Source organism: Siniperca chuatsi, linkage group LG8 (genome assembly GCF_020085105.1).
Source record: "Siniperca chuatsi isolate FFG_IHB_CAS linkage group LG8, ASM2008510v1, whole genome shotgun sequence".
Taxonomy (NCBI): domain Eukaryota; kingdom Metazoa; phylum Chordata; class Actinopteri; order Centrarchiformes; family Sinipercidae; genus Siniperca; species Siniperca chuatsi.
This window is the reverse complement of record NC_058049.1, coordinates 12,093,480-12,117,578: the sequence shown is the minus strand read 5'-3', so window position 1 is coordinate 12,117,578 and position 24,099 is coordinate 12,093,480. Positions and strand designations below refer to the sequence as shown.

General features: G+C 38.9%; 1 protein-coding gene across 7 annotated transcripts in view; it reads left to right on the top strand.

The window, feature by feature from the left end:
- The window catches only part of arhgef6 (Rac/Cdc42 guanine nucleotide exchange factor (GEF) 6), a 25,677-nt gene extending 1,578 nt beyond the window's left edge, over positions 1–24,099 (top strand). Inside the window, exons 1-22 of one of the 7 annotated variants that reach the window (XM_044204406.1) lie at positions 1–561; positions 706–789; positions 2,620–2,704; positions 5,572–5,693; positions 6,075–6,279; positions 6,905–6,957; positions 7,643–7,737; positions 7,981–8,076; positions 8,978–9,100; positions 11,337–11,475; positions 11,848–11,907; positions 13,189–13,335; positions 14,797–14,883; positions 15,089–15,170; positions 15,702–15,817; positions 15,985–16,164; positions 17,483–17,503; positions 19,158–19,254; positions 19,538–19,624; positions 19,738–19,861; positions 20,157–20,211; positions 21,498–24,099. The exon at positions 1–561 is cut by the window's left edge and continues 403 nt beyond it. In XM_044204406.1, coding sequence (XP_044060341.1) covers positions 6,078–6,279; positions 6,905–6,957; positions 7,643–7,737; positions 7,981–8,076; positions 8,978–9,100; positions 11,337–11,475; positions 11,848–11,907; positions 13,189–13,335; positions 14,797–14,883; positions 15,089–15,170; positions 15,702–15,817; positions 15,985–16,164; positions 17,483–17,503; positions 19,158–19,254; positions 19,538–19,624; positions 19,738–19,861; positions 20,157–20,211; positions 21,498–21,620 — 1,887 coding nt within the window. In that variant the 5' untranslated portion in view covers positions 1–561; positions 706–789; positions 2,620–2,704; positions 5,572–5,693; positions 6,075–6,077 and the 3' untranslated portion in view covers positions 21,621–24,099. Of the gene's footprint in view, positions 562–705; positions 790–2,619; positions 2,705–5,571; positions 5,694–6,074; positions 6,280–6,904; positions 6,958–7,642; positions 7,738–7,980; positions 8,077–8,977; positions 9,101–11,336; positions 11,476–11,847; positions 11,908–13,188; positions 13,336–14,796; positions 14,884–15,088; positions 15,171–15,701; positions 15,818–15,984; positions 16,165–17,482; positions 17,504–19,157; positions 19,255–19,537; positions 19,637–19,737; positions 19,862–20,156; positions 20,212–21,497 lie in introns of all 7 variants that reach the window. The other 6 variants (XM_044204403.1, XM_044204399.1, XM_044204400.1 and 3 more) reach the window with 6 other exon arrangements.

Genomic DNA, 24,099 nt, shown 5'->3' with positions numbered 1-24,099 from the left:
TTTTTTATGGACGTGATAAATCAACGTTAATAACATGCTTGGTTTAATTGTTGAGATGACAAAGTTGATAATGATAAACAACAGTTGCAAAGACAGTTCGTCACTTCCTCCTGAAAGGCTCGGCTCTTCCCGGTGCGACCTCCCCTTTGAAAAAGCGGCGTCAAAGTAACGGGAAATAGCTAACTAGAATAAAGCCGGAAGTAGTAACTTCTCTCTTGTGTGATGTACTGTCCTGCCTAGTTTGTGGCTCTCTCTGTTTGGTTGTCATACTTTATGATGAAAGGAAACAGCCTGGACTTACAAGCAGCCAAAAGACAAACTTGTCCTTCACATTCATCTTTGAACGTTACGACGCGGCCGTTAGTAAGGGTTTTATTTTGAAAGTTGGAAAAGTGAGCGGATGTTTAGCTTAAATCTGGCTACTTTGACGTTGATGTGTTAATGGTTATGTATTCATGAAGGAGACGCAGAAAGAATCCACAGTTATTTTGTCCACTGCTACAACAATGTTACTTTATGCGCTTTTGTGTGTAACTGAAATGACAGTAGCATCGGCGTTAGGTAAGTGCTTGTGCTAGACGTCTATCTGCCATACAGCCGAGGTCTGTGTTTATATATTTATCTCGTGTGTGTGTGTGTGTGTGTGTGTGTGTGTGTGTGTGTGTGTGTGTGTGTGTGCGCGCGCGCGTGTGTGCGTGTGCTCAGTATTGTCAGGATCCGAGAACTGAAGCCGACTGCATTTCCAACATCAGGGAGTTTTTAAGAGGATGCTCGTCCTTGAAAGTGGAGGTAAGTTGCTATGTATCTGTCAAGTTTCATGTACAATGTTTTGACCTCTCTCTTTCATTATCTCCTTACTTAGCCCTCTGAGCTCACTGCCTTTAAACACACTCTTGCTTGTGTTTTGATCTGCTTACTCTGCTGGCATATGTTTTCCTCACACGGCCATGCTGTCACTCACGAAGTGAACTGTAGGCCCTTATAACAAGTGCCTCTGTTTTCAAATGGCCACAATTTAGTTTTCAACAGTAGTTACTTCCTTTTAAATTCCCTTTCTCTTTTATGCTGCAGTGACGTTGATATTTGTATGTAGCTGCAAAAAAAAAAAAAAAAAAAAAAACTCCCCTAGGCATACACTGCAAGCCTGTATTGCTTAGAAGACGTCCTAATATTGGAAAGGGGCAAATCATTTCCAGATGGTGGGAGTTTTCTCTGTCTCTGTACCAGCCTGTTTGTGACTGCCACACTGGACAGTAATTTCTCCTCCAGCTTTATAAATAATCTTTTTGGTCGTGAATCACATCGCTTGGTTTCTTTAAACAGCTAATTGAGTCAGCAAGCCTGGCTCACTGCAAAGTCAAGTGGTTCAGTAGTTCTGCCCAGCTGGCTTGTTATGTCTGAGAGGTCCCCATTGCTTTTATCCACCAACCCTGCCTTAGCCCATAATTAGACCTTTTGCGGCCAGCCAGTAGCTCATGGCCAGAAGTTTTTGGAGAGCCACTGTCAAATGTATCAGTCAGGGGATGTCTGTGGCGTTACAGCGAGCCCTACCCATCCTTTGGTCAGTGATGTGATCATGGATATAGAACATTTCTCTCTCTTTTTTGCCATTGCAAATAGTGCCTGTTTGTCCTGTGACTGCACAAAGAGAGCAGGCATACTGCTTTCACTTCTGCCCTGAGATGCAGAAAGAGGAAGTGCCAATTACTGCTCAAAGCCTCAGATTTTTTTGCTGTGTTTATAAACTGCATGAGTTGATTTGCTCAGATTTATACACTACTTCAGTCATTAAGAGTAACATGAATTCGTAACATGACTCATTGAAACTACTAACCATAGTCAAGATGTCAATAGTGGGAGCAGTTATTACTGATTAAGGTCAATACTGTGATGTAAGACCTATTGGCTCCTTCATTTTGTTTTATCAATGCGAATGGGTTTTTCCCAACGTTGTGTTCTTGCTATTTTTTCTTGATGAAAAGCGAGCTGAGTAAATCTTGGTAGTCTTGTAGACCCTAACACTGATCTCATACCTAAAGATGGCCACACTTGCTGTAACTCTGAATTATGTTTTACACAACTCATGACCAAGACTGTACTACTCAAACTCTATATTTAAGATGTTTTATTTAAAATGTGAAACCTTATCGGCTGAAGGAAAGAAGATAGCTGTTTTAGACAGAGGAAGCAAGCAGTGGTACTTTGTGTGTCTGTCTGTGTGTGTGTGAGAGCATCTATGTGTGCGCTCAAGTGCACAGCGAATGAGCAAATGAGTCTGGCACTGTCTGTTTTATTACAAACCACTAAGTCACAAAATATGGGTCACGCTCAACATGTCAGTTTTTATTTCTGTCTTGTTATAGGCTTATTCAAATCCCTGTGTGCGTTTCATTGTGTGTGTGTGTCTTTTAATTGTTTGTGCTGCAGCCTAGAATGAGTGTCTCTCTCTCTCTATCTGTGTGCACTTAGCAAGCATCACTGCTCAGATCTGAGCAATCTGTAGAAAAGTTCTAATTTTGACTTAGTCTTCTTCCACATCTGATGGATTCCAGGTTGTACGAACAGATGGTTTTGGGGTTGTTAGTCTGATAGCATCTTCTCTGTTCCCTTTCCATCCAGGGGTTTGAACCCGAGTGGTTATACACTGGCGAAAATTTTGGCAAGGTACTGAACACTTTGCTGGCAGTCAACTTTGCCACACAAGGTAAGAGTTTTGCAGTTTCTCTCTGTACCTTCAGTTGCGTCTATTGGGGACTGCTTGATAATATTTTGTCTTCTCTGAAAGTAAAGAATCAAATAGTAGTGAGTAGTAGTATTAGTTTTTACATTACAGTTTACCGTTTTTACATTCCAAAGTGAAGCATCTAATGTCATGAAAAGAAAACATGAATTCAGTGAAAGTCTATATATTATGCTATATACTGCACAAAATGCTTCTTCTGTGTTCATCCCTCCCCTGTCACTTGATGCAAATGTTCCAATAAACAATCTTAGATAATGGATAAACAGTACATGTAGCTACATATTAGCACGGGCCAGGAGCCTTTTGCCTCATTTTTCACAGACTTTGTCCATGCAGCCATTCTAAATCATGTTTGGGTGTGTTACCAATGAGCAGCTGGCATGGCAGTGTGTGTTTGTGTCATGCTGGGTGCCATATTTACCCATGTGCATCCATAGCTTGCTGCACCCTGAATAATATCCTCTTTTGTTTTTGTGTGTTTTTTACATTTAGATTAAGCTCAGAATGAAGCAAGATGCATAATGTGACCAAATATGAGTGTATCGCTTTTTGACACACATACACCCTCAAGTGCATTTCTTAAAAAAGGACGCAGCATGAAATGGTTTGCAGTGCAGCAGCCCAACAGCAGTTTGGGGCTAATTATTTCACTCGAGAGTCTTAGAATTATTTAGTCAGCATTTTTAGACCAGTCTGCCACCTCTGCATGCTTTATAATAAATGCATAATGTTCCGGGCTATTTGAGAACTTGTGTTTGTGACATTCCTGTATGTAAACAGTGTAGCAGGATATGTGCCTTAGATCGTGTCTGATTGACAGTAAAGATGGAGCATAATATCAGTGCTGGGGCTAATGATTATTTTCATTATTGATTATCCTGTTGATTATGTTTATGATTAATCGATTAGTCTATAAATGTCAGAAAATTATGAAAAATGACCTTCACAGTTTGGCAGACCCAGAGGTGTTGTCTTCAGATTGCTTTTTTTGTCTAACAGTACAAAACCCAGATATTCAAGTTATAATTATTATTATAGCAACAGACAAATTCTCACATTTTAGAAGCTAGTAGCAGCAAATGTTTGGCATTTTGGCTTGATAAATGACTTAAATGATTAATTCATGACTAAAATTGTTGTAAATTAATTTTTTGTCTTTTGAACCATCAATTAATTGGCTAATTGTTTCAACAGTGCGTGACATTGCCTTCCTTTGGTGATATGTTACACTTGCAATGACTTTGTTAATGCATGATCAATCTCTTAAGTGCACTTAAATGAATGATGCTTGCCACAGTGTGAGATGTGGACTAGAATCCTCTGTCAGTGCCGGGCTCTACTTGATGTGCAAATCTTTTATAGGCTGGCTATGCCCAGCAGCTGTTCTCTCATCTTCAGAAGTGAACTTGATTTGAAGTGGATTAGTCACAAGTTAGCTGATAGGAGGTCTCTGTGTTTTTACTCGTGATCCTCTTCCAAGCCTAGCTTTGCTTTAGCCTTATGCATTTCTGTGCTCAGCATTTATGTTTGTTTAGGGTAAATGCTTCTGAACATTGCCTGCATACAAAAATAACAGTGGTAACCACAGAGCTTAGCTGAGAGAAGGGCTTGTTAGGTTTCTCTGCGTGTGTTGGGAGTAACATGTGGGATCCATGAGCCTGACCTGCGGCACATGTGGACTGTCCCACTGTCTTCAGTGTCCTTTTCATCATATCAGTTAGGCCTCCCTGACGTCTCATCATACAGAAAACAGTTGGGAGTCTCCAGCCTTTTTCCACCTTACCATTACATAGATTGCAGGTGATCTGCTGATAAAACAAGATTACGCAAAAAGTGTAAACATAGCACATTTTACTGCCTGCATGTGAAAGTGCACCAAAGCATCTGTCAACCATATAGTCTCTGAGTTGAACTCCTTATTGGATCTGAATTAGAGGTTACTAAAGTTAGTAATGGGGCACTCTTATGACTCTATATATATATATATATATATTTTTTTTAAGGATTAGACACTGGACCTGGCTAGCTTCCAGTTGGCATTTGATAGGGAGTCTTCAGTTAGTGTGTTTCTACTTGTCAGCCCGTAAGAGGTTGCAGGGCTGCTGTGTGTTTTTTCAAGTGAGTACTGGCAACAAAACTGATACGTCCGTCAGTGCATCTCAAGGACTGCACCCACACTGCAGAACAGCTGGCAGCTACTGACTCTAAATCACAGTTCGTCTGCTGCAGTTGCTCAGTGATGACAATGTAGAAGGGTTGCATGTCAGTAACATACATTTGATTTTTATTTTCAGATAAGAGACAGGGTTGGAGGAAATGTTGTTAAATGTCTGTCAATTAGTCAGAATGAATTTATTTGTTGGACCAACACATAGACAGTATGAGTGACACTGATCACTGAGACATATTTATATTATAATAAAATATAAGATATTTGAAAAAATATAGAGACTGCATGTTGCCTTCCTTTTTACAGCTGCTTAACTTTATTTCAGTGCAGTGTGCCAGTTTTGGTTAAATCAGATTATTCTGTCAGGCATTGTAAATGTGTAGCCCATGTGTGTGCGTGTGTGTTTACTGTCCTGGGGCTGTGCAGAGCAATGGACCATACTCACATAAATTATCATCAAGTTGTCAGCCCTCAAAGTATGTGCACCTGCATCAACTGTGATGATGTGTGTGTGTGTGTGTGTGTGTGTCTGTGTGTGCGTTTTCAAGGTGAAATTATGTTCTTCACCTGATGAGAATAAGACCATGGATTCATAAGTTCAAACATCAATGTAACTAAAATAACAGAGGCTCCGTATTTCCTCTGTGTGTGTCCATAGACTGTGCTGCTGAGAGGTCATGTGCCCAGTCTGGTGCCCCCTCTCCTAGTCAGTCAACATCTTCTCACACACTCTCCTCTGCCAAATCCAAAGGCTCTCTGCGTAGACAATCCAAATCAGTGGTATGGCCTCTTCTATATACTGTATATCTACATTTTCTGTCTTTCTGTTGTCTACTCACTTCACATGCTTGAAACAGGTTCACCCCAATTTGATTTTCGACATTTTGCACATTTTTTACATTGAATTTGTCAGATCATTTAGCAGTCATTTACCCCAGATGAGTACACATTGCATTCTCTTGCACAATGAAGAAATAATTATATCAAGAGAAGCACAAACCATTTCATACAAAGCCCTAGCCAAATTTAAAAGCAAAATGTGCAGGTCAAAGATTGGGTGAATATTTTTTTCAATGCACTGTATATATGCATCTTTTTGCTGATACACCCCATGAGATTTGTATTTGAGTTGCTGACCATCTATGTCAACCTCTCTAACAGGAGATGTCTGAGAACGGTGGAGGTGGGCAGCAGATGGTGAAAGCCCGCTTCAACTTCAAGCAGAATAATGAGGATGAGCTGTCATTCAGTAAAGGTGACTTGATCCTTGTGACGCGGCAGGAGGAGGGAGGATGGTGGGAGGGCTCACTCAACGGCAAGACAGGCTGGTTCCCCAGTAACTACGTCCGGGAGATCAAGCCCTGCGGTGAGTTGGGCTACACAATCAAGATCATGAATTCCTGAGCATGATGGTGCTGTCAGTTTCAAAAAGAGTTTATTGCAAACATTTTGTATAGTATAAAAAAAATACATTTTGTGAAACTTATTTTGGAAGTGTAAAGATTGTGCTGTAGTAGAGTATGATAGTGCAGTGACATTGTTGTTTATTAAAAAAAACAACAACAAAAAGCTGTGATAAAAAACGTCATGTTGCAAAACAGATAGCAACTTAGTTTAGCCTCCTGGTCAGGGAGGGATAGCGTGATATTTTTGACATTTGTGTTCCAACACGTAGTATAAACACTAATTAACACAAAATAAAATTATTTGCAGGAGAGAATATTAGATACAAATGCTAAGGTCTCATTAGGCTGGAAAAAATAAAAATTCTGTTGTGCATTGTAACTTGTGTAGGTCACTTAAGAGGTTATCTGAAACACATTTCCCTAAAAGAAGGGGAGAAAATGTATTTACTTGGATGTTTAAAATTCCAAACTGATTTCTAAGATGGTTATTATTGTCTGGATATTCAGTATAAATGTCTTTTTAAATCTTTATTATGAATTAGTTCTGAGGGGCTCTCCAACCCTTGTTGCTTATCTCCTCTACAGAGAAGCCAGGGTCTCCTAAAGGAACTCAGTTGACCAAGAACTACTACAGTGTGGTGAGTCAAAATTATTTAGGACATGTGAAAATATATATTCTTTATTTCTTATAGTCATTTCGCTTACACAAAATTTTTGTTTTTATGCGGATCTTAATCATACTTAAAGCAGGAATTCATACATTTACAATGTATGATTCTTATATCTTAACTGTTTATTGGAGTTTGTCAAAACATAGCTTTTCTTTCTATTTTGGTTGTCAGGTCACACATGTCAAGGTTAAAAAAGGTTAAAGGTGTGTTAAAAGGTGTGGGGGGAAAAAACAAGAACATAATTGAAATCATCTAGCAGAGTAATGAGCTAAGATCTGAAAAGTGATGGATTTCAGCTCATACTGACTGCATTTTTTAATTACAGCTGCTTTTGTTACTCATGCGTAATCCAAAATACTTAGTGACCATGGGATCAGTGTGTCTGTTTGTCATATTAGAGTTTTCTTGTTTTTAGCTTCAACAAATACTGTAACTTCTCCATTTTAAATCACATCAGCACTACACCACTTTGTTTTCTACCAAAAATAACAAAAGTGCTGATGAAGTATTGCGGACTAATAAAAGCAAAAATCCTCCAGAGTTTTTTTTCCAGATTATTAACCAGTTTTACCTGAAAATTTAATTTTTAGGAAATACTGTGCTTTCCTGGAATCTGGCAACATTAAGTTTTCTGCTGATTATGCTTTTGCAGGTGGTACAGGACATCTTGGAACATGAGCGGGAGTTTGTCAAAGAATTACAAACAGTGCTGGGTTGTTATCTACGGCCCCTGCAAGCCAGCGACAAGTAAGAGCAATGACAAGGAAATGGGCAAAAGATGTCACTTAAGGCAGAGGGCACTGTGGATTACCACGGAAATCTTTTGGTTAACATATGAACATTTTCAGAAATAAATCAATATTCTTGAATTTACTGAACTTGTAATCGATGAAAATGCTTACTGTACTTTCATGCTTAACTTTCTTTCATCATGCATGTTGCAGGACAGTCGTTATCTTCTCCACTTATGCTAAATATGTGTTCATTCAGGCTGAGCAGTGCAGACAGCGCCTCCCTGTGTGGAAACCTGGAGGAGATCCTCACCTTCCAGCAAGGACTATGTGTGACTTTGGAGGACTATACCAAGTAAGTCATGCTGGACACAGACCTCTATGAAAACCTTTGTATTTTGATCAGTTATATTCAACTTCTATTAGAACAATCTCAGTGGAGAGCAATGTTTGGACCACAGTGTACATCCTCCTGTGCTTGTTCCATAAGACACAATCAAATGCCTTTAGAAGAGCATTCTAGTTTTCATTTATGTCTTCCAGTACATTTACTACACTGCACACATACTATACATTACTGCCAAGTGTTCCGCAAAGCACCATACATATTTTTGCAATCACTTCCTTCCTCCCTGGATATCTCTTCCTCTTCGTTTCTTCATGGTACAGATATCAACTTGCAAAGTAACCATGCAGCCCAATGTATTTGTCTCAAAGTTACAATCTTTGCACACATTGATTTGAAAAATCTGCATGCATTCATGCACTGTCGGGGAAACTCTGACATCCAAAGTACTGGAAACAAATGGCTGCCTCTGGAGAAGGAAAATGCATTCATATATCTTATGACCAGTAGCAATGTGAAGTGTGTAAAGTCTATAAATTGCCCTTAAAATATCTTAAACCATTTAATTTGACCATGAGGTCAAATTCAGTTAAAGTAATCTTAAGATATTATGGTTTTGTGGTGCTTTTGTTAATCTGATGAGAAATAAGTCGAGTGTCAAAGACCTGTATTCTGCCAGGTTTCAAAACTGCAAGAACGGTCTTGTATTCTTCCTGTCAGTAAAAACGTCTTTGACAGGATAAAACTTACAGATGCCTCAAATAATTACAGCTTTTCAGTTTTTCAGAAAATGATTCAGTATATCATCATCTCTGTCTCTTTCCATATCTCTCTTCTTTACCCAACCCTTTTCTTCTTTCTTCACTCTTTTTACCTCTCTAACCTTGTCTCTGTCTCTCTGACTTTGCAGAGTCCCAGAGGCCCAGCAGCGAGTGGCAGGCTGCTATTTAAACCTGATGTGTCAGATCAAGACTCTGTACCTGGCTTACTGTTCCAGCCACCCTTCAGCTGTCTGCATCCTCACTGACCACAGGTCAGCCCTGCACACAAAACAGCATACCACAGCCATTCACTACTACAACAAAGTAAAGTCTGATTTTAAATCATGAAGGTAATTTGAGAATTGGGATGAATAGTGCAAATTTGTAGCCCTGCTGTCACATAACAGTGTTAAGTCATTTAGCCTAATTTTCAGGTTGAAGTTTTCAGGCTTTTGATTGACTTTAATGTGCCTCATGGTGGTAGACTCACTCAGCTGATCAATGTTACAAGTTTGTATTGGTTAACAAGGTTTTTCCGAAACATAAACAACATCCTTCAAACTATAATATAAACCAGTGGCTCCCATCCTGGGGTTGGGATACCCACAGGGGGTCACAAGATGAATAGATGGGGGTCATGAGATTATTTCCTGGGTATAAAATTCTGCTACACAAATTAGCTTTATTTCTCAAACTCTTCTCTTATCTAGCCCCTAAAAGCTATAAGAATGAAACAGGAAAACCACTATTTGATTGAACTGCTCACAACTCATATGACATATGCACCCTGTAATGCAGTGGTTCTCAAACTGGGGGGCGTAGAGCCATTGTAGGGGGGGCGTGGATGTTGAGCAGACTTAAAGTTGCATGCATGTTGTTTTCTGTTGATGAGTTGTAATTTATCATTGAACCACAAGGTGTCAGGCTTCCCATCTGTAAGTGACCAGGAGGCTAAACTGAGTCTGAGCAGTTATACTGAGTCCCTGTGTGCTGAAAGTTTCCTCCAGGCACTATTAAAATGCATCCTTCTCATTGAGTGGGACCCACTGTTACGAATCTGTATTGCATAGATCACAGTCACTGTGAAATATTAAAATGGCCATAGTGCAGTTTGAATGATACAATCTTGAATGAAGTAGAAGTGGCTTGTAAGGTTCTACATTGTGAGCTGCAGATTAAGTTGAATTACACACAGGAAGCCGACTGTTGACAGGATATATGAAGTTGTGGTTATGTTGACAGGCAACCAAAACACTTTTTGAACAGTAAGCACATTTGTATTTCAGTTGCAGGAGCCTATTTCTGACATTCACATTTACCCAACGTTACCAGTTAGTGTTGCTACAGGACACTGTATGATTCAAGTTTTGGATCATGGAAACTCATGAATGCCGTTATTTTCAGGTTTGCAGTGAAGTGAACATGTCGCAGTCCAGTTGCACACATTACACCATTACAGTTGCTTGCAGTCGCATACAGCACAGCACATTGCATACAACAATGACTAATAAAAAATGTTTTAATGTCATGGGTTTGCTGTCACAAAATCTGAATTCAGTACCAACATATTTATTATCTAAAAATAATTAAATTAAAATTAACCACGGGAATGAATCTACTATGTTGCCATACCTAGAAGCAGTTATATAGTTTAGCTTTTACTGGATCCAATTAATTTTGGATCTAAGAACTGGGGTTATATGAAGTTTTAGAAGTCTATCTGATGCTGCCACCGTTCTTCCTGCTGTTTGAGCTAACTGCTGCTATTTGCTGTCAAAAGCCACACTGCAGCTCTGTCTATAGTTAACAACTGAAAAGTGTAGTCATCTTTCATTTACATATTTTAGCTATTCTAACCTCTGTGTATCACAGGTGGGACAAATATTGAGTATACATCATGATAAGGTCTCTTGCTATAAGTTATAAGTACACTGTTTCTGATATTGTTTTCTTGGATTACTGAAGCAGAGATGCTTCCTTTGTTTACTGTAGACATTTGTCAGTTTATGGGTGCTAGATATTGGAATAACTACATGTGTTCATGTCACTATGTGTGTTTATTAAAAAGGCTCATACTCTGCATTTCAGCACACGATTTTTCATCTCAACTATCTGTAAAATTCTGTGAAACTGAGAGCTTTTCATATAGATAACATCATGTTTAATTAATTAAATATCTTGGAGTATATAGCATATCTGAAAATTAACTGTATGGTAAAACCACTATTGTATGCAAAATATGTGAATTCCAGCCCTACTGTGTTTGGACTCAGACATATTTAATAAAAATTAGGACTTTATATTGAAATAAATCTTCAATTTACTCTAAGCAAAAATGTGATGAAATGACCAAATTGTATCATTAATGATTTTATGGTACCATCAAGTTCTCATGTCATCAGAAATCAGCATCTTTGAAGTTTTCTTGAACCTTGACCTGTACAATCAGGGTGCTGCTCTGTAGTTTATCCCAGTAGAAATAATCTGTGTTTGTGTGTGTTTTAACAGTGAGGAACTAGACAAGTTCATGGAGAGCCAGGGAGCCAGTCCTCCAGGGATCCTGACCCTGACCACCAGTCTCAGTAAGCCCTTCATGAGGCTCGACAAATACCCCACCCTGCTGCAAGAGCTGGAGAGACATGTGGAGGTACAGGAGAAAATAAATATATAATGTCTAAATATATACTGAAATAATATATAATTTAATATATTTCTTTAATACACAAGATAAATATAAAAATAGAAAATTCTATTGGAATGTTGTATTCATAACTGTACTGTATATTTGTAACCACAGTTTCGACAGCTTTTAACTGTTCAAATTTAGTTTATTTACTCTCGACAACTAAATGACCACTAATGTCTGACAATATATGTTAGTAGTAAAGTTTAAAAACATTATGAAAGCCTGAGTCTTTATTCCTTTCAGTTTCTGATTTCCTTTGTATATCACAGCATACCTACTATAAATACTTGTCTTGCTTTTAGAGGACTGATGTGTTGTTTATTTCCGCCACAGGAAGCCCACCCAGACTATGCTGACATTGTAAAGGCAACAGCAGCATTTAGAAGCCTAGTGGTAAGTCTGGGACGTCCAGGGGGCTCAGCATGCTTAAACTAGCCTTAAACTGTATCACCTTTGTTAATCTTCACCAGGGATTAGGCTTCCTTCCAAGGCTGCGCTAAACAACCTGTAAGCCAAGTAACCTGTAAGCTCAATATGTCAATTCTCAATTATTGGATTGTAAATCTGCTGGATTTCCTGTTTTTGTTCATTTATTTCCCCAACAAATATTTAAAGGTCAAATGTGGCTTAAGTAAATTTGCTTTTCAAATGTATGCTAATCTCCTGAACGTATTATAATCTCTAATGTTAATTAACCGACTAAAACACTCAAATTAAATCCATCTCGTGTGTGGGTTATTTTTGACTGTTTGTTTAGAGTTTTTGTGATGTCACATTTGTTGTCAGATGGGCTACAATGTAACGTAATGTATTACTTCGTAATAAAGAACTCAAGCAAGTGCCTGAGCTTTTTCCCTGCTGCATGTTGAGTGATCATGTCGTTCCTACAGTGGGTGTGAACTGAAATGCCATTTTAGAAGAGTTGGATAAGAAATGAGCAACCGCATTGTACCTGAGCGAAGATCACTCTGAGACACAATTTCCCTGGTATATCTGCGAGTTCCTAGTAAGAATAGATAGGTGACTCACATATGTCTCTTCAGCAAGGCTGCACAGGAAAGCGAGAGAAAAAAACCATCACACAATACTGACTATTGTAATTTGCAAGTCTCATTTTTCTTTGTGTGTTTTGAATGTGTGGTTGGGTGGGCAGGCGCTTAAGAAATGCTAGTTACATATCTGCAGTGCTCCGTCTACAGAACCTCCTTTTTGTATAATCGGCAGTGGAAAATGGCAGATGTTGCATTGTCATTTTTCCTGTTTGAAGAGGGGGAGCCCCTGCCTAGCACCTGAAATGTTCTACTTTATGTTGCAGGTTAGTCCATATACCTCTGACAAAAAAAGAAAAAAAAAAAAAAAACGTAGTAAAAAGTAAACGGTAACATTTTCCAAAGCCATATCCATAGTGGAAAAACATTTCTCTACTGCTCATTACTCACTATTTCTAAAGGGCAAGAAACCAACAAAAATGTTAAACAAGCACTAATTTTGTAAGAGTAGGTGTCACATATTTGACATTGTGGAATTTGGACTGAAACTCTTCAACTCCAGAAATGGATAATGAATAGCAGTTATTTCCGAATCTATCCAAAGAAGCCCTGTGTATCTCACTGTTTCCCTAAATTATGAAACAGTTTGTCATCTTCATTGACTGATGTGAATATTTCTGTTTAGACACAGTGCCAGGATCTGCGGAAGCGCAAGAACCTGGAGCTCCAGATCTTGTCAGAACCAGTGCGGGCCTGGGAGGGAGACAGCATGAAGAGCCTGGGCCACGTGGCCTACATGTCCCAGGTCCATGTGAAAAATGGGTCCAGTGAGGTGAGAGACGTGTTGGGTTTGACAGTCCAGGAGGACCAGAACTAACATCAATTGTCATTTTTTCCATCTAATTGTTGGGATTTGGCTGTCTTAGTGAAAGCTGTAGATTTGAGTCCCCTGGGTTCCATTTAGTAAAAGAGGATAGAAAAGCATTGTAGAAGGAAAACTGTCACAGGATTTATTGCATTACTAAGCACAAAATTTGCCTTAGTACGCACAGAGAAGACTGTAAGAAGGACTTCTGTAGGCTTCTTTTCCCAACTCTCAAAGACTTTGGAAAAGTTTAACTGGAGTCATTCCTTGTAACATTAAAATTATCATATCCATGTCTCAATAAATACACAGTAAAAAATGTTTTAATATTTGTCTTCAGATTTAGCCTCTAGCCTTCAGGTAGAGTGCGCGCACCATGTACTAAGCCTGAGTCCCTACCGCAGAGGCCAGGGTTCAAATCTGGCCTGGGGCCCTTTGCTGTGTGCCATCCCCCCTCTCTCTCTCCCTTTCCTGTCTCTCTTCAGCTGTTCATATCCAATAAAGGCAAAACACCGAAAACAGTAATCTTAAAAGAAAGAAATATGCAATAAATTTTATATTCTGTCCTTTCTTCAGTCCAAATTGAGACTCCATCAGCTAATCTCTTCACAGCCTGCATGTTTCATATTGGGTCTTTATATGTGACATTTTGTGCTAGATTGAGAATGCATGTGGTGTTTGATGCAGGCAAGCAGATGGAGGAAGTGTTAACTGCACCTCGAGGTGAAGTGCTCTACATTTGCTCTACATTTGCTCTACATTTGACCAAAGTCTCACTATTACCAGGGCACTGCCGGTAACTTCAATTCCGAAACCCAGCATTTTTATCATTATTTAAAACAAATGTGAGGCATTTCTCTTTACCTAAATGTGTTATAGGTGTTCCTAGTGTTCATGAACCGTGGGTGCTGAAATCTGTCCTCCTTTTTTGCTACTTCAGTATCCCTCTCAAGTCTCAAAACAGAAACCTATGTAGGCCATATGCAGACTGAAAAGCCATCTCCTCTTTCTTGTGTGGTTTCTGTGTAGGGGTCGACTTTGATTCAGTGGTTGGAAGAAAGCCCAAGATAGACATTTGGATTCACCCTCTTTTAATCACAGCCAACCACTTTCCAACCACCATGTCAGTCACCTTATTTGTTTTGCAACTCAACCTCCTTGTCAGCTTATCTTGTTTTCCATTCATACAACAAGGATCAGCTTTGCCAAGCTACTATCTAGTTGCTTATGTCAACTATAATGATGGTTTTGCTTCAGTAGGTGTGACATAAACTAGCCCACAACACCAGCCACCTTCCTTTCACTGGCAAATAAGAAACCAATGGCTATCTATGAAAACCTTTGTTTAACCAGCCAACCTGTTGCAGTACATGTATGCATAAACTAAAAGGTCACATTGCCACCAAATCTTTTTTGTCTCTCTTGCAGGAAAAAGAGGAGCGCTATCTAATGCTTTTCCCTAATGTGTTAGTTATGCTCTCTGCCAGTCCCCGGATGAGTGGCTTTATTTATCAGGTGAGGTACACCGTGAACCTTACCTTTTTTTTATGAGTAATTTTTCCATTTGTGTCAGTTTTCATTTTTATGGGCACATAATTCCAACTCATGTCATTAATTTCAGGTGATAAGATAGACAAGATATACCACATATCTCCTACCTATGATATATGATATGATATGATATGGTGACTTATTTCCTCTTTTTGTTTGTCCCTTTCAGGGAAGACTGCCACTGACAGGCACCACAGTAACAAGACATGCGGAGGATGCAGACAATGCCCACTATGCCTTTGACATTACAGGTTTGCATCTGAAGCTCTGGAGAAAATTATGATTCTTCTTCTGTAGTTTAGTTTAGTTGAGGATATAGCATTGTAATGAGTTGTAACCATAGACTGTATAAAGAGTCAGTCAATAAAAGGATATCAAACCTGCCCTACCTTTTCAAAGTTGCTACACATGAATTTAGATAATTTAGATAATAAATGTTTGACATCCACAGTTAGAAATGGAAGTCTCCACCATGACAATCACATCAAACATGTTGCTTTACATGCCTTATGCCTTTGTTAGCCAGGACAACAGGTTTGACAGTGTTAACTTTGCATCATGTATTTGTTACTGTCACACAGCATGAAATGCTCAATTTTAGGGGAAACTAGATCCAGACAAACATCATTCGATCTCTAAATGACACCTGTATTTCCTAAATTGTCTGTTCTAGTTGTGGTTTTGGCATGTGTTCACTTGTGTCAGCCATACGTAACTTTCACTGAAGGAAGTGTGTGTGTGTGTGTGTGTGTGTGTGTTGCATGTGTGTTTATGCGCTGCAGGAAGCATGATCGATCGTATTACAGTGTTCTGCAGCAGTGCCCAGGAGTTACAGGAATGGTTAGAACACCTTCAGCCCTTTACCAAAGGAGGCAGCCCTGCAGGCACCATCTCAAAGGTTAGGACACACAAACACACACATTACAATATAAAGTCAAACCAGTACCAAAAGTGAACCCTGCACCATGCTAAGGTGTGAAAAACCCTGAGGAGACATTAGACTCATCTTTCATTGCATGCATACTTCTTACAGACTTGCTTGTCTTCTTTGACTGTCCCATGTAGACTGTAGAAGGCAAACCACTGAGCATGGTCGGTACCCCCACTCACCTGTCCCACCTGGGCAGCCTCAGCGTTGTCAGTCGCGGCCCCCTGGAACAGCCGAAGATCAGCAAGCCCTGGTCTCTCAGCTGTCTGCGCCCTGCACCTCCACTCAAACCCTCTGCTGCACTGGGATACAAAGAGGTAGGAGGTTGTAGAGCTGCACAAACAAACCTACACAAGCTTGATATGCGTCTTCTATAAGCAGCATTTAGTACATTGTTAATCAGAAACCACAAGAAGTCCCCCACTGTCCCTCTTTTCTTTCTCTACTTTATTCAGACCTCCAGTGTCCTCTTTTACACAAAGCTTTCCACCAAACACGCAAATAACACAAGTGAAGTTGACACACACACCTTTAATCCATTAATTGGATTAATATTGACACATATTTTGCAGTAAAAGGTTAAAAATATAAGTACTCTTACTCAATGAGGATAGATTATAGTCTAAACTGGATATTTCAGGGGTTGTTTGAAACACCATTATTACCTACACAGTAGTAACTGGTTGCCATGTTAGCCGCCTGTAATGTATTTTTGTACCGTAGTACCAAGGTGGCTTTCAGTGTTTGTAACAGTGTAGTAACTTTTCTTCTGTTGCAATGTTTTTATCTACGAGTAGCAGGAACTGTACTATAATTATTATTATTCAATAACTAATGTTTTGAGTACTTTTCATTGAGGCAACAAAACCTTTATCAACTAGTAACGTTTGACATGTGACCACTATTTGTGGTCACAGGCTTGTGCTGTGATGACAACAGGAAAACCCTTCGCATTTATGTAGATTAGTACTTTGCACAATGCGTGAGCCAGCTAAATAAAGTACATGGTGACTGAAAAGCAGCAACAAATATCATTATTATTAATTATAAATAGAAGCAGTAAATAGAATAGATTTAAAACTACTCAAAGTGTGTCTGAAACATGGCAGGGTATGATTTGGGTTTTGAGGAAGTTAATTCCAGTAACGGCAGCATGATCACCAGGTGTGACTGGCATTGTAAAACGCTACGTGTACCAGTGGTTGAGATACTTGTCTCTGATGAGTGAGATGATACTCACTCTGTGGTCCACATGGAAGGTAGATGCTTTCACAGTTATCAGTCAGCACTTTCAGTTATCATGGACAGCGTATCTACAGTTAACATGTGTCTAGGCACTTGTTCACTTTTTGAACAGAACCAAGCAGGCTTGTCTGGGTCTTTTTCTCTGCCCTGCAGAGATTGCATGCATAATTCTCTGAATGCATAATCATCTTTCTGCCAATTTCCCCATTTCTCCATATATCTATCTTTTTATCACAAAGTAATCACCATATTCTGCAGAGACAAATAATAGGTGAATGGCAGAGGGGGCGTAAAAATGTTCACCATTAACTCTCTATCACAACCTTCTCTCATCGTATTTTTCATGCACATTTCCCCTTTTTCTCTCTTTCTCCATCCTGCCTTCTGTAGAGGATGTCTTATATCATGAAGGTAGGTTAGATCTCACTCTATCTGTTTCTATCTGTGTGTGTGTGGCTAAGGATGTGGTTTGGGGGTGGGTGGGAAGGGGTTGCCTGTGTGTGTGTTGAGCTGGCATGCCATTGCTCTGTTTGCTTCACTCCTCCTTCATTGTCATCTGTTGGTTTCCTGTTTTCTGTGGCCCTGCATGTCTGTTCTGTTTTTCTTGTACCCTGTAATGAGTCAAGGTGCCACTCACCATGTATGGTATCTGTTAAAAAAAAAACTTTCTCATCATAATGTCTCATTTCTACTAGGGGTGCTATTTCTGGAGTGCAGTCAAATCTACTTTCGTTTAGCCCTGAGTGTATTTGCACGTATCACATTTGACTAAGCAGCAGCCCAAATATGCTGTCATAGGTTAGATGATGTCTCTTTTTAAGTTGATTCCATGTTTCTGGAAAACCTGGTGGGAACTATTATCCATGTATAATGGTGTGCAAATTTACTATCACATTCATTATTCACCATTGAACATAACTCCAAATGAATACTAAAGCTCCTCTGTGTCTGCTGGATGTGCAGACAGTTGTTTGACATGTTGGCCATTACAACTTTTACGTATAAGGCGATTATATGTCAGGGCCTTGTGTCTGTAAGCCTCTTGTGAAGTTTTCTGCTCACAAGTGTCCATAAAAATGTTATGCAGCTTTAAAGTAACATAAATATCACACAACATGTGTGCACTGTGTATAATGCACTATTGATGTACTCCAAGCAGGTGGATGGTGCTGTGAATTGCTATTACTGCTATTACTGTGAATCCCTGAGCCCCCTTTTTTTTTAAAGGTTCTAATGATGCATTCAATTATTTCTCCTGATACTTATGAGGTACTTTTAGGAATCTGCGTTTGAGTTTCAGGGTTGGTTTACTATTTTCCCTATTCTCTGTTCCAGCCAAGGGCATGTGGTAAATGACATCATGTAAAGTATTATAAGAGAATATGATGTTCATAAGTCCCAACTTAGCACCACCTATCTGCATTGGTATAAGCACGTCACTATGACTAAATTGTTATTTTTAGTAAGCTAATTATTCATCACACCTCAGCTTTTAATGTGCTCAGGAGAGGAAACAGTCATTGTGCCTATTTTCAGACCCTAAACTCAACCCAGCAGCAAAAAAAGAATCTGTCATTCATAAAACCACATCATTGTGGTTTGATAGAATGTAAAAAAGAATGTGATAACACCTTAGCTTCCTTTCCCATGGCTTTGTAAACACTGTATCCCACAGGTAAAGCTTCCCTGACAGTAGTCAGTGGTAAAGTAAAATGATTTTGGTAAGGACCTTTTAAAAAAAAAGTGGAAATAATTATTAAATGTGATTAGATTTTTGGTTGTCTTGTGCTTGTTTGTATAGCCCTGTTAGACAGGATTCATATTAGCACAGATTACCTGGCTGGTTTGGTCACAGTCATCACCACATGCTTGCTGCCTTGTTTGTTGATGGAATCTCGTTCTTTGATGTTGTTGTTCATAAGGGATGCGCATCCTTGTAAGCTTGCGTTCTGTTTGGTTTGGAGCCGTGTGTGTGTGTGTGTGTGTGTGTGTGTGTGTGTGTGTGTGTGTGTGTGTGTGTGTGTGTGTGTGGCGAGGTACTGAATGTTATGTTGCACCCATCCAGGACTCCAGCAGGAGCCCGCGGCCCATAAAGAAGTTCCTGCCAGGCAACAGGAAGAAAGAGCGGAAGCCCTCTGATGACGAAGTTCAAACAAGGAAAAGTAGGACTTATCTTACTATAATATAAAAGAATAGTCCAGACCTGAGGCCTCTGTAGCCCATTCTTTACATGAATACATGTGGAGTGTGGACATTGCAAGACCCCCTGTAGTGTAATTGTATGTTCATTGCATCAATGCAATGTGTGGAATTCTCATTATCTGTATTTTTTTTTTTCTTCATGATTGTGTCCTGCTCGCCTTTAAAAAAAACCCAGTAATGTCCCATCAGCTGAATGAAACTCCTGTGTGTATTTATGGTGTTGATAATCTGTGGTTTTGACAGGCACGGCCGCTCTGGAGGAGGACGCTCAGATATTGAGGGTGATTGAGGCATACTGCACGGGAGCCAGCTTGCACCAGAACACCACAGGTGTGCGTTTGTGTAAGAACCATGGACAAATTGTTCCTTTTAAATACCTTCTTAGATTGTACATCTTCAACAGCTGATATAGTCATGAATCAAGCTTTCCCATTAATTCCCAGAAATGTGTGTGTGTGTGTGTGTAGCGGTACGGAAAGAGTGCATCCCTCAGGTGCTTCTGCCAGAGGAAGAGAAGATCATTGTGGAGGAGATGAAGAGCAATGGGCAGACAGTTATTGAGGAAAAGTATGCGCATTATTACTTTCGAAAATAGGCTTTCACGTACTTGTACTAACAATGACAAACCATCCTAATTTTCTCTATAATTAAATTCAGAAATGTGATATTGATGTTATTTAGGCTGTTGAGGCATGAATCTTTACGCAGAATGACCTTGAGTTGGACGCCAGTATAACCTTGATATACAAATGTGTTAGCAAATGTTTTTTTTTATCTGCTTATTTAATGACCAGCTGTTTGAAAAGGAAAAAATGAATATTGATATTGTCTCGAAAAACATACTACTTTGTTTGTCTTTCAGGAGCCTAGTTGATGCTGTGTATGCTTTAAAGGATGAGGTTCATGAACTGAAAAAGGTAAGTGTGAGTTTGTTTTTTGATTAATGTATTGAAAGTGTTTCACTAACACAGTATGTTTAGAGACTTTTGTATGTTTGTCAGCAACCTAGTTCTGTGTCCTACTTAACGGTTGGCACTGTGCTCATTGACATTTTGGCGGGGGGGTTACAAACGCGGCTGAATTAACTAGAGCCCAACCGATTTTTTTTTTTTTTTAAGGCACATCTATACATGAGAATGAAACAAATCTGATGACAATAGATTGGTTCTCTTTTTTTCTTTTAACTTACTTTACTTCTCATAGTGTATGTAATTGTTTTTTACAATCCTGTACCTTGTGCCATATTTTAAACCCAGACATTAATATTTGGCTTAACACTTTTTCCCCAGTACTGAGCAATATGTAGCTTTGCTTGCAATATACACATATCTACTGTATAAATGTATACTCTTTTGCTCTCAAAATAAGATCCTGTGAGTATAAGTGAAATGAACCTTAAGTTCTAAGGGAATATTTAAAAATAAGATTTTTGTGATCATATTAATAACCACCTTCCAAAACTCTTATATTTTATGAGAGTACCTTGAGACTTTTTATATTTAAAACAAATATCAGGAATATTGTCATTATTTTTATTTAGTTACATAAATCGTCCAGTTGTATTGAAGTAGCTGTAACTTAGTATTAATTGTTTGTGTCTGAGCCTTAACACGAGCTTCCCTCCAATCTTCAATGGAAATTTCCTCCTTTAGATCCGACTTGTAAGCTTCCAGTTTAGACTCAGATGTTTAACATCATGAATCTATAACTGGCTTATATCTGGTTCTACTGAAACTTCAATCACTACAGTTTTTGTGATATTTTTTTTTCCAAAGAAGGGGCCTTTCCAATTACTTATTTTGTGCAGAATAAATAAAGCTCCGTATTTGCAAATATTCAAATAAGTGGTTGACGGTTGACGGTGTGATATTCATTAATTTACATAAATGCATAACATTAAAACACCTTTTTGGTAAAGCTTTGTCTGATTTAATTTACAATTAAACAATAAAGTAACACTAACAGTAAATTCATGATAACGGTTTGAAGAGAAAACTAGAAACTGTTATTTGAAATCCAAACTATAAATAAAAGCACATAAAACTATATTAACATTAATTGGGAAAAGAATAAGTGAAATATATATAAAAATGTCACCAATAAACACTTGATGATGTATTGGTTGGTCCTAGAGTGTACATTTGAGTTTGCAAGCAGGAACAGTCACACGACCTATTAAATACTGTTTTCTCTTGTTTTACAGGAGAATAAGTGGATGAAGCAGTTTCTGGAGGAGGAGCAGAAGTCTCGCAAAGAGCTGGAGAGAGTGGTTCGAAAAATGGCCAAGCAGAAGAATGATTGTGCTTGGGATGATATCAGCCACTGAACACATCCATACAATCATCTGTGTGTGTGTGTGTGTGTGTGTGTGTGTGTGTGTGTGTGTACATGCTCATTGAGGGTTAGGAAGGGTCAGGTGTGTGCGTGTGTATTTGTGTTTCTGTCTATGAGGCATCTCCATATTTCAATCACACATAGCAGCATTGGAGTGCCTCCCTGACGATGATGCTTGGAGTGTCTTCGCTGGAACATGATTTGACATTTTGATGAAATCTAATCTGTCTTCCTGATCCAGCCTCACCAGATGAGACTACAAATATGCCTCCTCATGAAGCAGCTCAGCTAAAGTAAGACTGATCAAGTGGGATGTTTCAAACATACTGCCTCTTGGCGATTGGCACTGTGAACAGTCCCCAGACAATGGAACCATTTTGGACACAAGTTTTCTTCTTTTGCTTCAGTTGGATATAGAAAAGGAGTACGAAGCAGAGTAAAAAGCAAATCCAAGAGGTGTTCTCCTGCATGCACTTCTGTTACAAAGGGGACATGTTTTTTTTCACTTCACATCATTACTTTTTTTGTTTTGTTTGTCACAAGGACCCCCAGTGGAGAAATGGGTTCATTGAGCTTTCATGAGCATGTGTGATTGGCATTTTTGTAACAGTCTAGACACATTGCAAGTTTCTGGGCCGTTTTGTAGGCGTTTAAGCAATTCAAACAGGTTAGCTCACCATGTTACAGTCAGTTGTTTCCAAATGCAGCCCTTGACTGTTTATTTAAAAACTGCATGAATGTACAGTGTTTTTACAGTATGAATTCTGCATCAGAAATGGTGATAATCAAGATATTCAGATATATAGTCCAAAGCTATCAGGGATGCAGCTGCATAATAGAATAGAAAAAGCTTAACTATGTATCATTTATTATACAAGAGTACACAAATAATGACAACGATGTCACCCCTACTCTTCTTACTAAAATGTATTCAAATATAATTTTAACATTAATTACATAGCCTTGCTTTATTTTGGATTTTTAAAAAATATTCTTTATTTATTGTTCACCCAGACATTTATTGTGGTGTTAGCCTTATAGATAGTTTTTTCTGCCTTTAAATCTGTCGGGATTTTTATTAAACTAAACTGATGTGTAAAGGCAGAAAATAAATTCTTGTTTTGGCCAAGGGAAAATAGACATTTTTTAATCACAAAAGAGGAAAAATTACTTGCAGACTAATAATGAGTCTGACTTAAGAATTGAGAGGTTTTTGTTTGCAGCCTCTTTGGCCTCCTGGCAGGTTCCTGCCGAGCTGATGGAGACAGGCTGAGGAAATAAACAGAGAGAGATTTATTTGTGGGTGTAGAGTAGAGCTCAACTGTTTAAGTGCCTCTCGAAGGGGTTGATAAACTTAAAGAGAGTTTAAGACCAGACTGGGACTAAATGCATGATTTATATTGAAAGTGTCATAAGTGGTTTGTTTGTTGTAATATTTCAATAAGAATGGCTCAAGCTTAATGGGTATATATCGGGTCTGAACAGCATACAGGGCTTGGTGTGCTATTTAGGATGCGGCCTCTTTACATGGATCCACAGCGGTACATTTCCTCATGAGGTTGAGTGTGCACTGTCAACACTGTTATCTACTCTTGCTGCACTGCACAGCAGCAGTGGATGCTATTGAAATGCAACACGTGACTGCTTTACTGACTGACATCTGGGTTAGACCCAGCATGGTAGGCCAGTTTTGGAGATATTGCAATAATAATGAATGAATTAACCCAATTTATTAACCAAAAATGGCCAGACCATGTGGTTCAACCACCACATGGTTAAGGCTGTTCATTATTTTTCATTATTTAATCAAGTCTTTTGGCATTGGTGATTGTTTAAAGATCACTGACAAGGTCCAAATTTCCATCTCAAATGATCCAAAATGTATTAATATTGTAATACCGTACAATCCCCGTTGGGAAGTGCTGTTTTTACGTTCACCTCTTTACAGGGAGGTCAGAGCACTGTGCAGGGTACAAGGCAGCACTGGTACATCTGCAGCAGAGTCCTTATCTTGCTCAAGGACACGTCAACAAGGGGAAAAAATGCTTGCTCAGGTGCTGGAGGTGATATTTAATTCGCTATTCCTATTGGAAGGCTCAGTTAGCAGCCAGATTCTCTTCAGCATTAAAGAGACTCTGCTTCCTGTACAGATGTGTGACCACCGTCTCATCATATATTCACTGTTAAGATTAACATTATTGCTGTTCCTGTACTCTAAATTGTTTTCATTAAGTACAACATACTGTAGTTTTCAATTCCCAATAGCCTCAGTGAGCACTTACTGGTGGGAGGGGGTTGAACGCCGGTTTCATCTTGTTTATCTGAAATGACGTCTCCAGACCACTGTGTGCATTGTTTTTGAAAGGTTGTTCTATGCAATTATTGTTGTTGCAAGTATTGTAATGCTTTTTTGTCACTCTGTACTTTGTGTTTGGTCATTCTTTTATTAAAGTTTTAATATAATAAGCAAA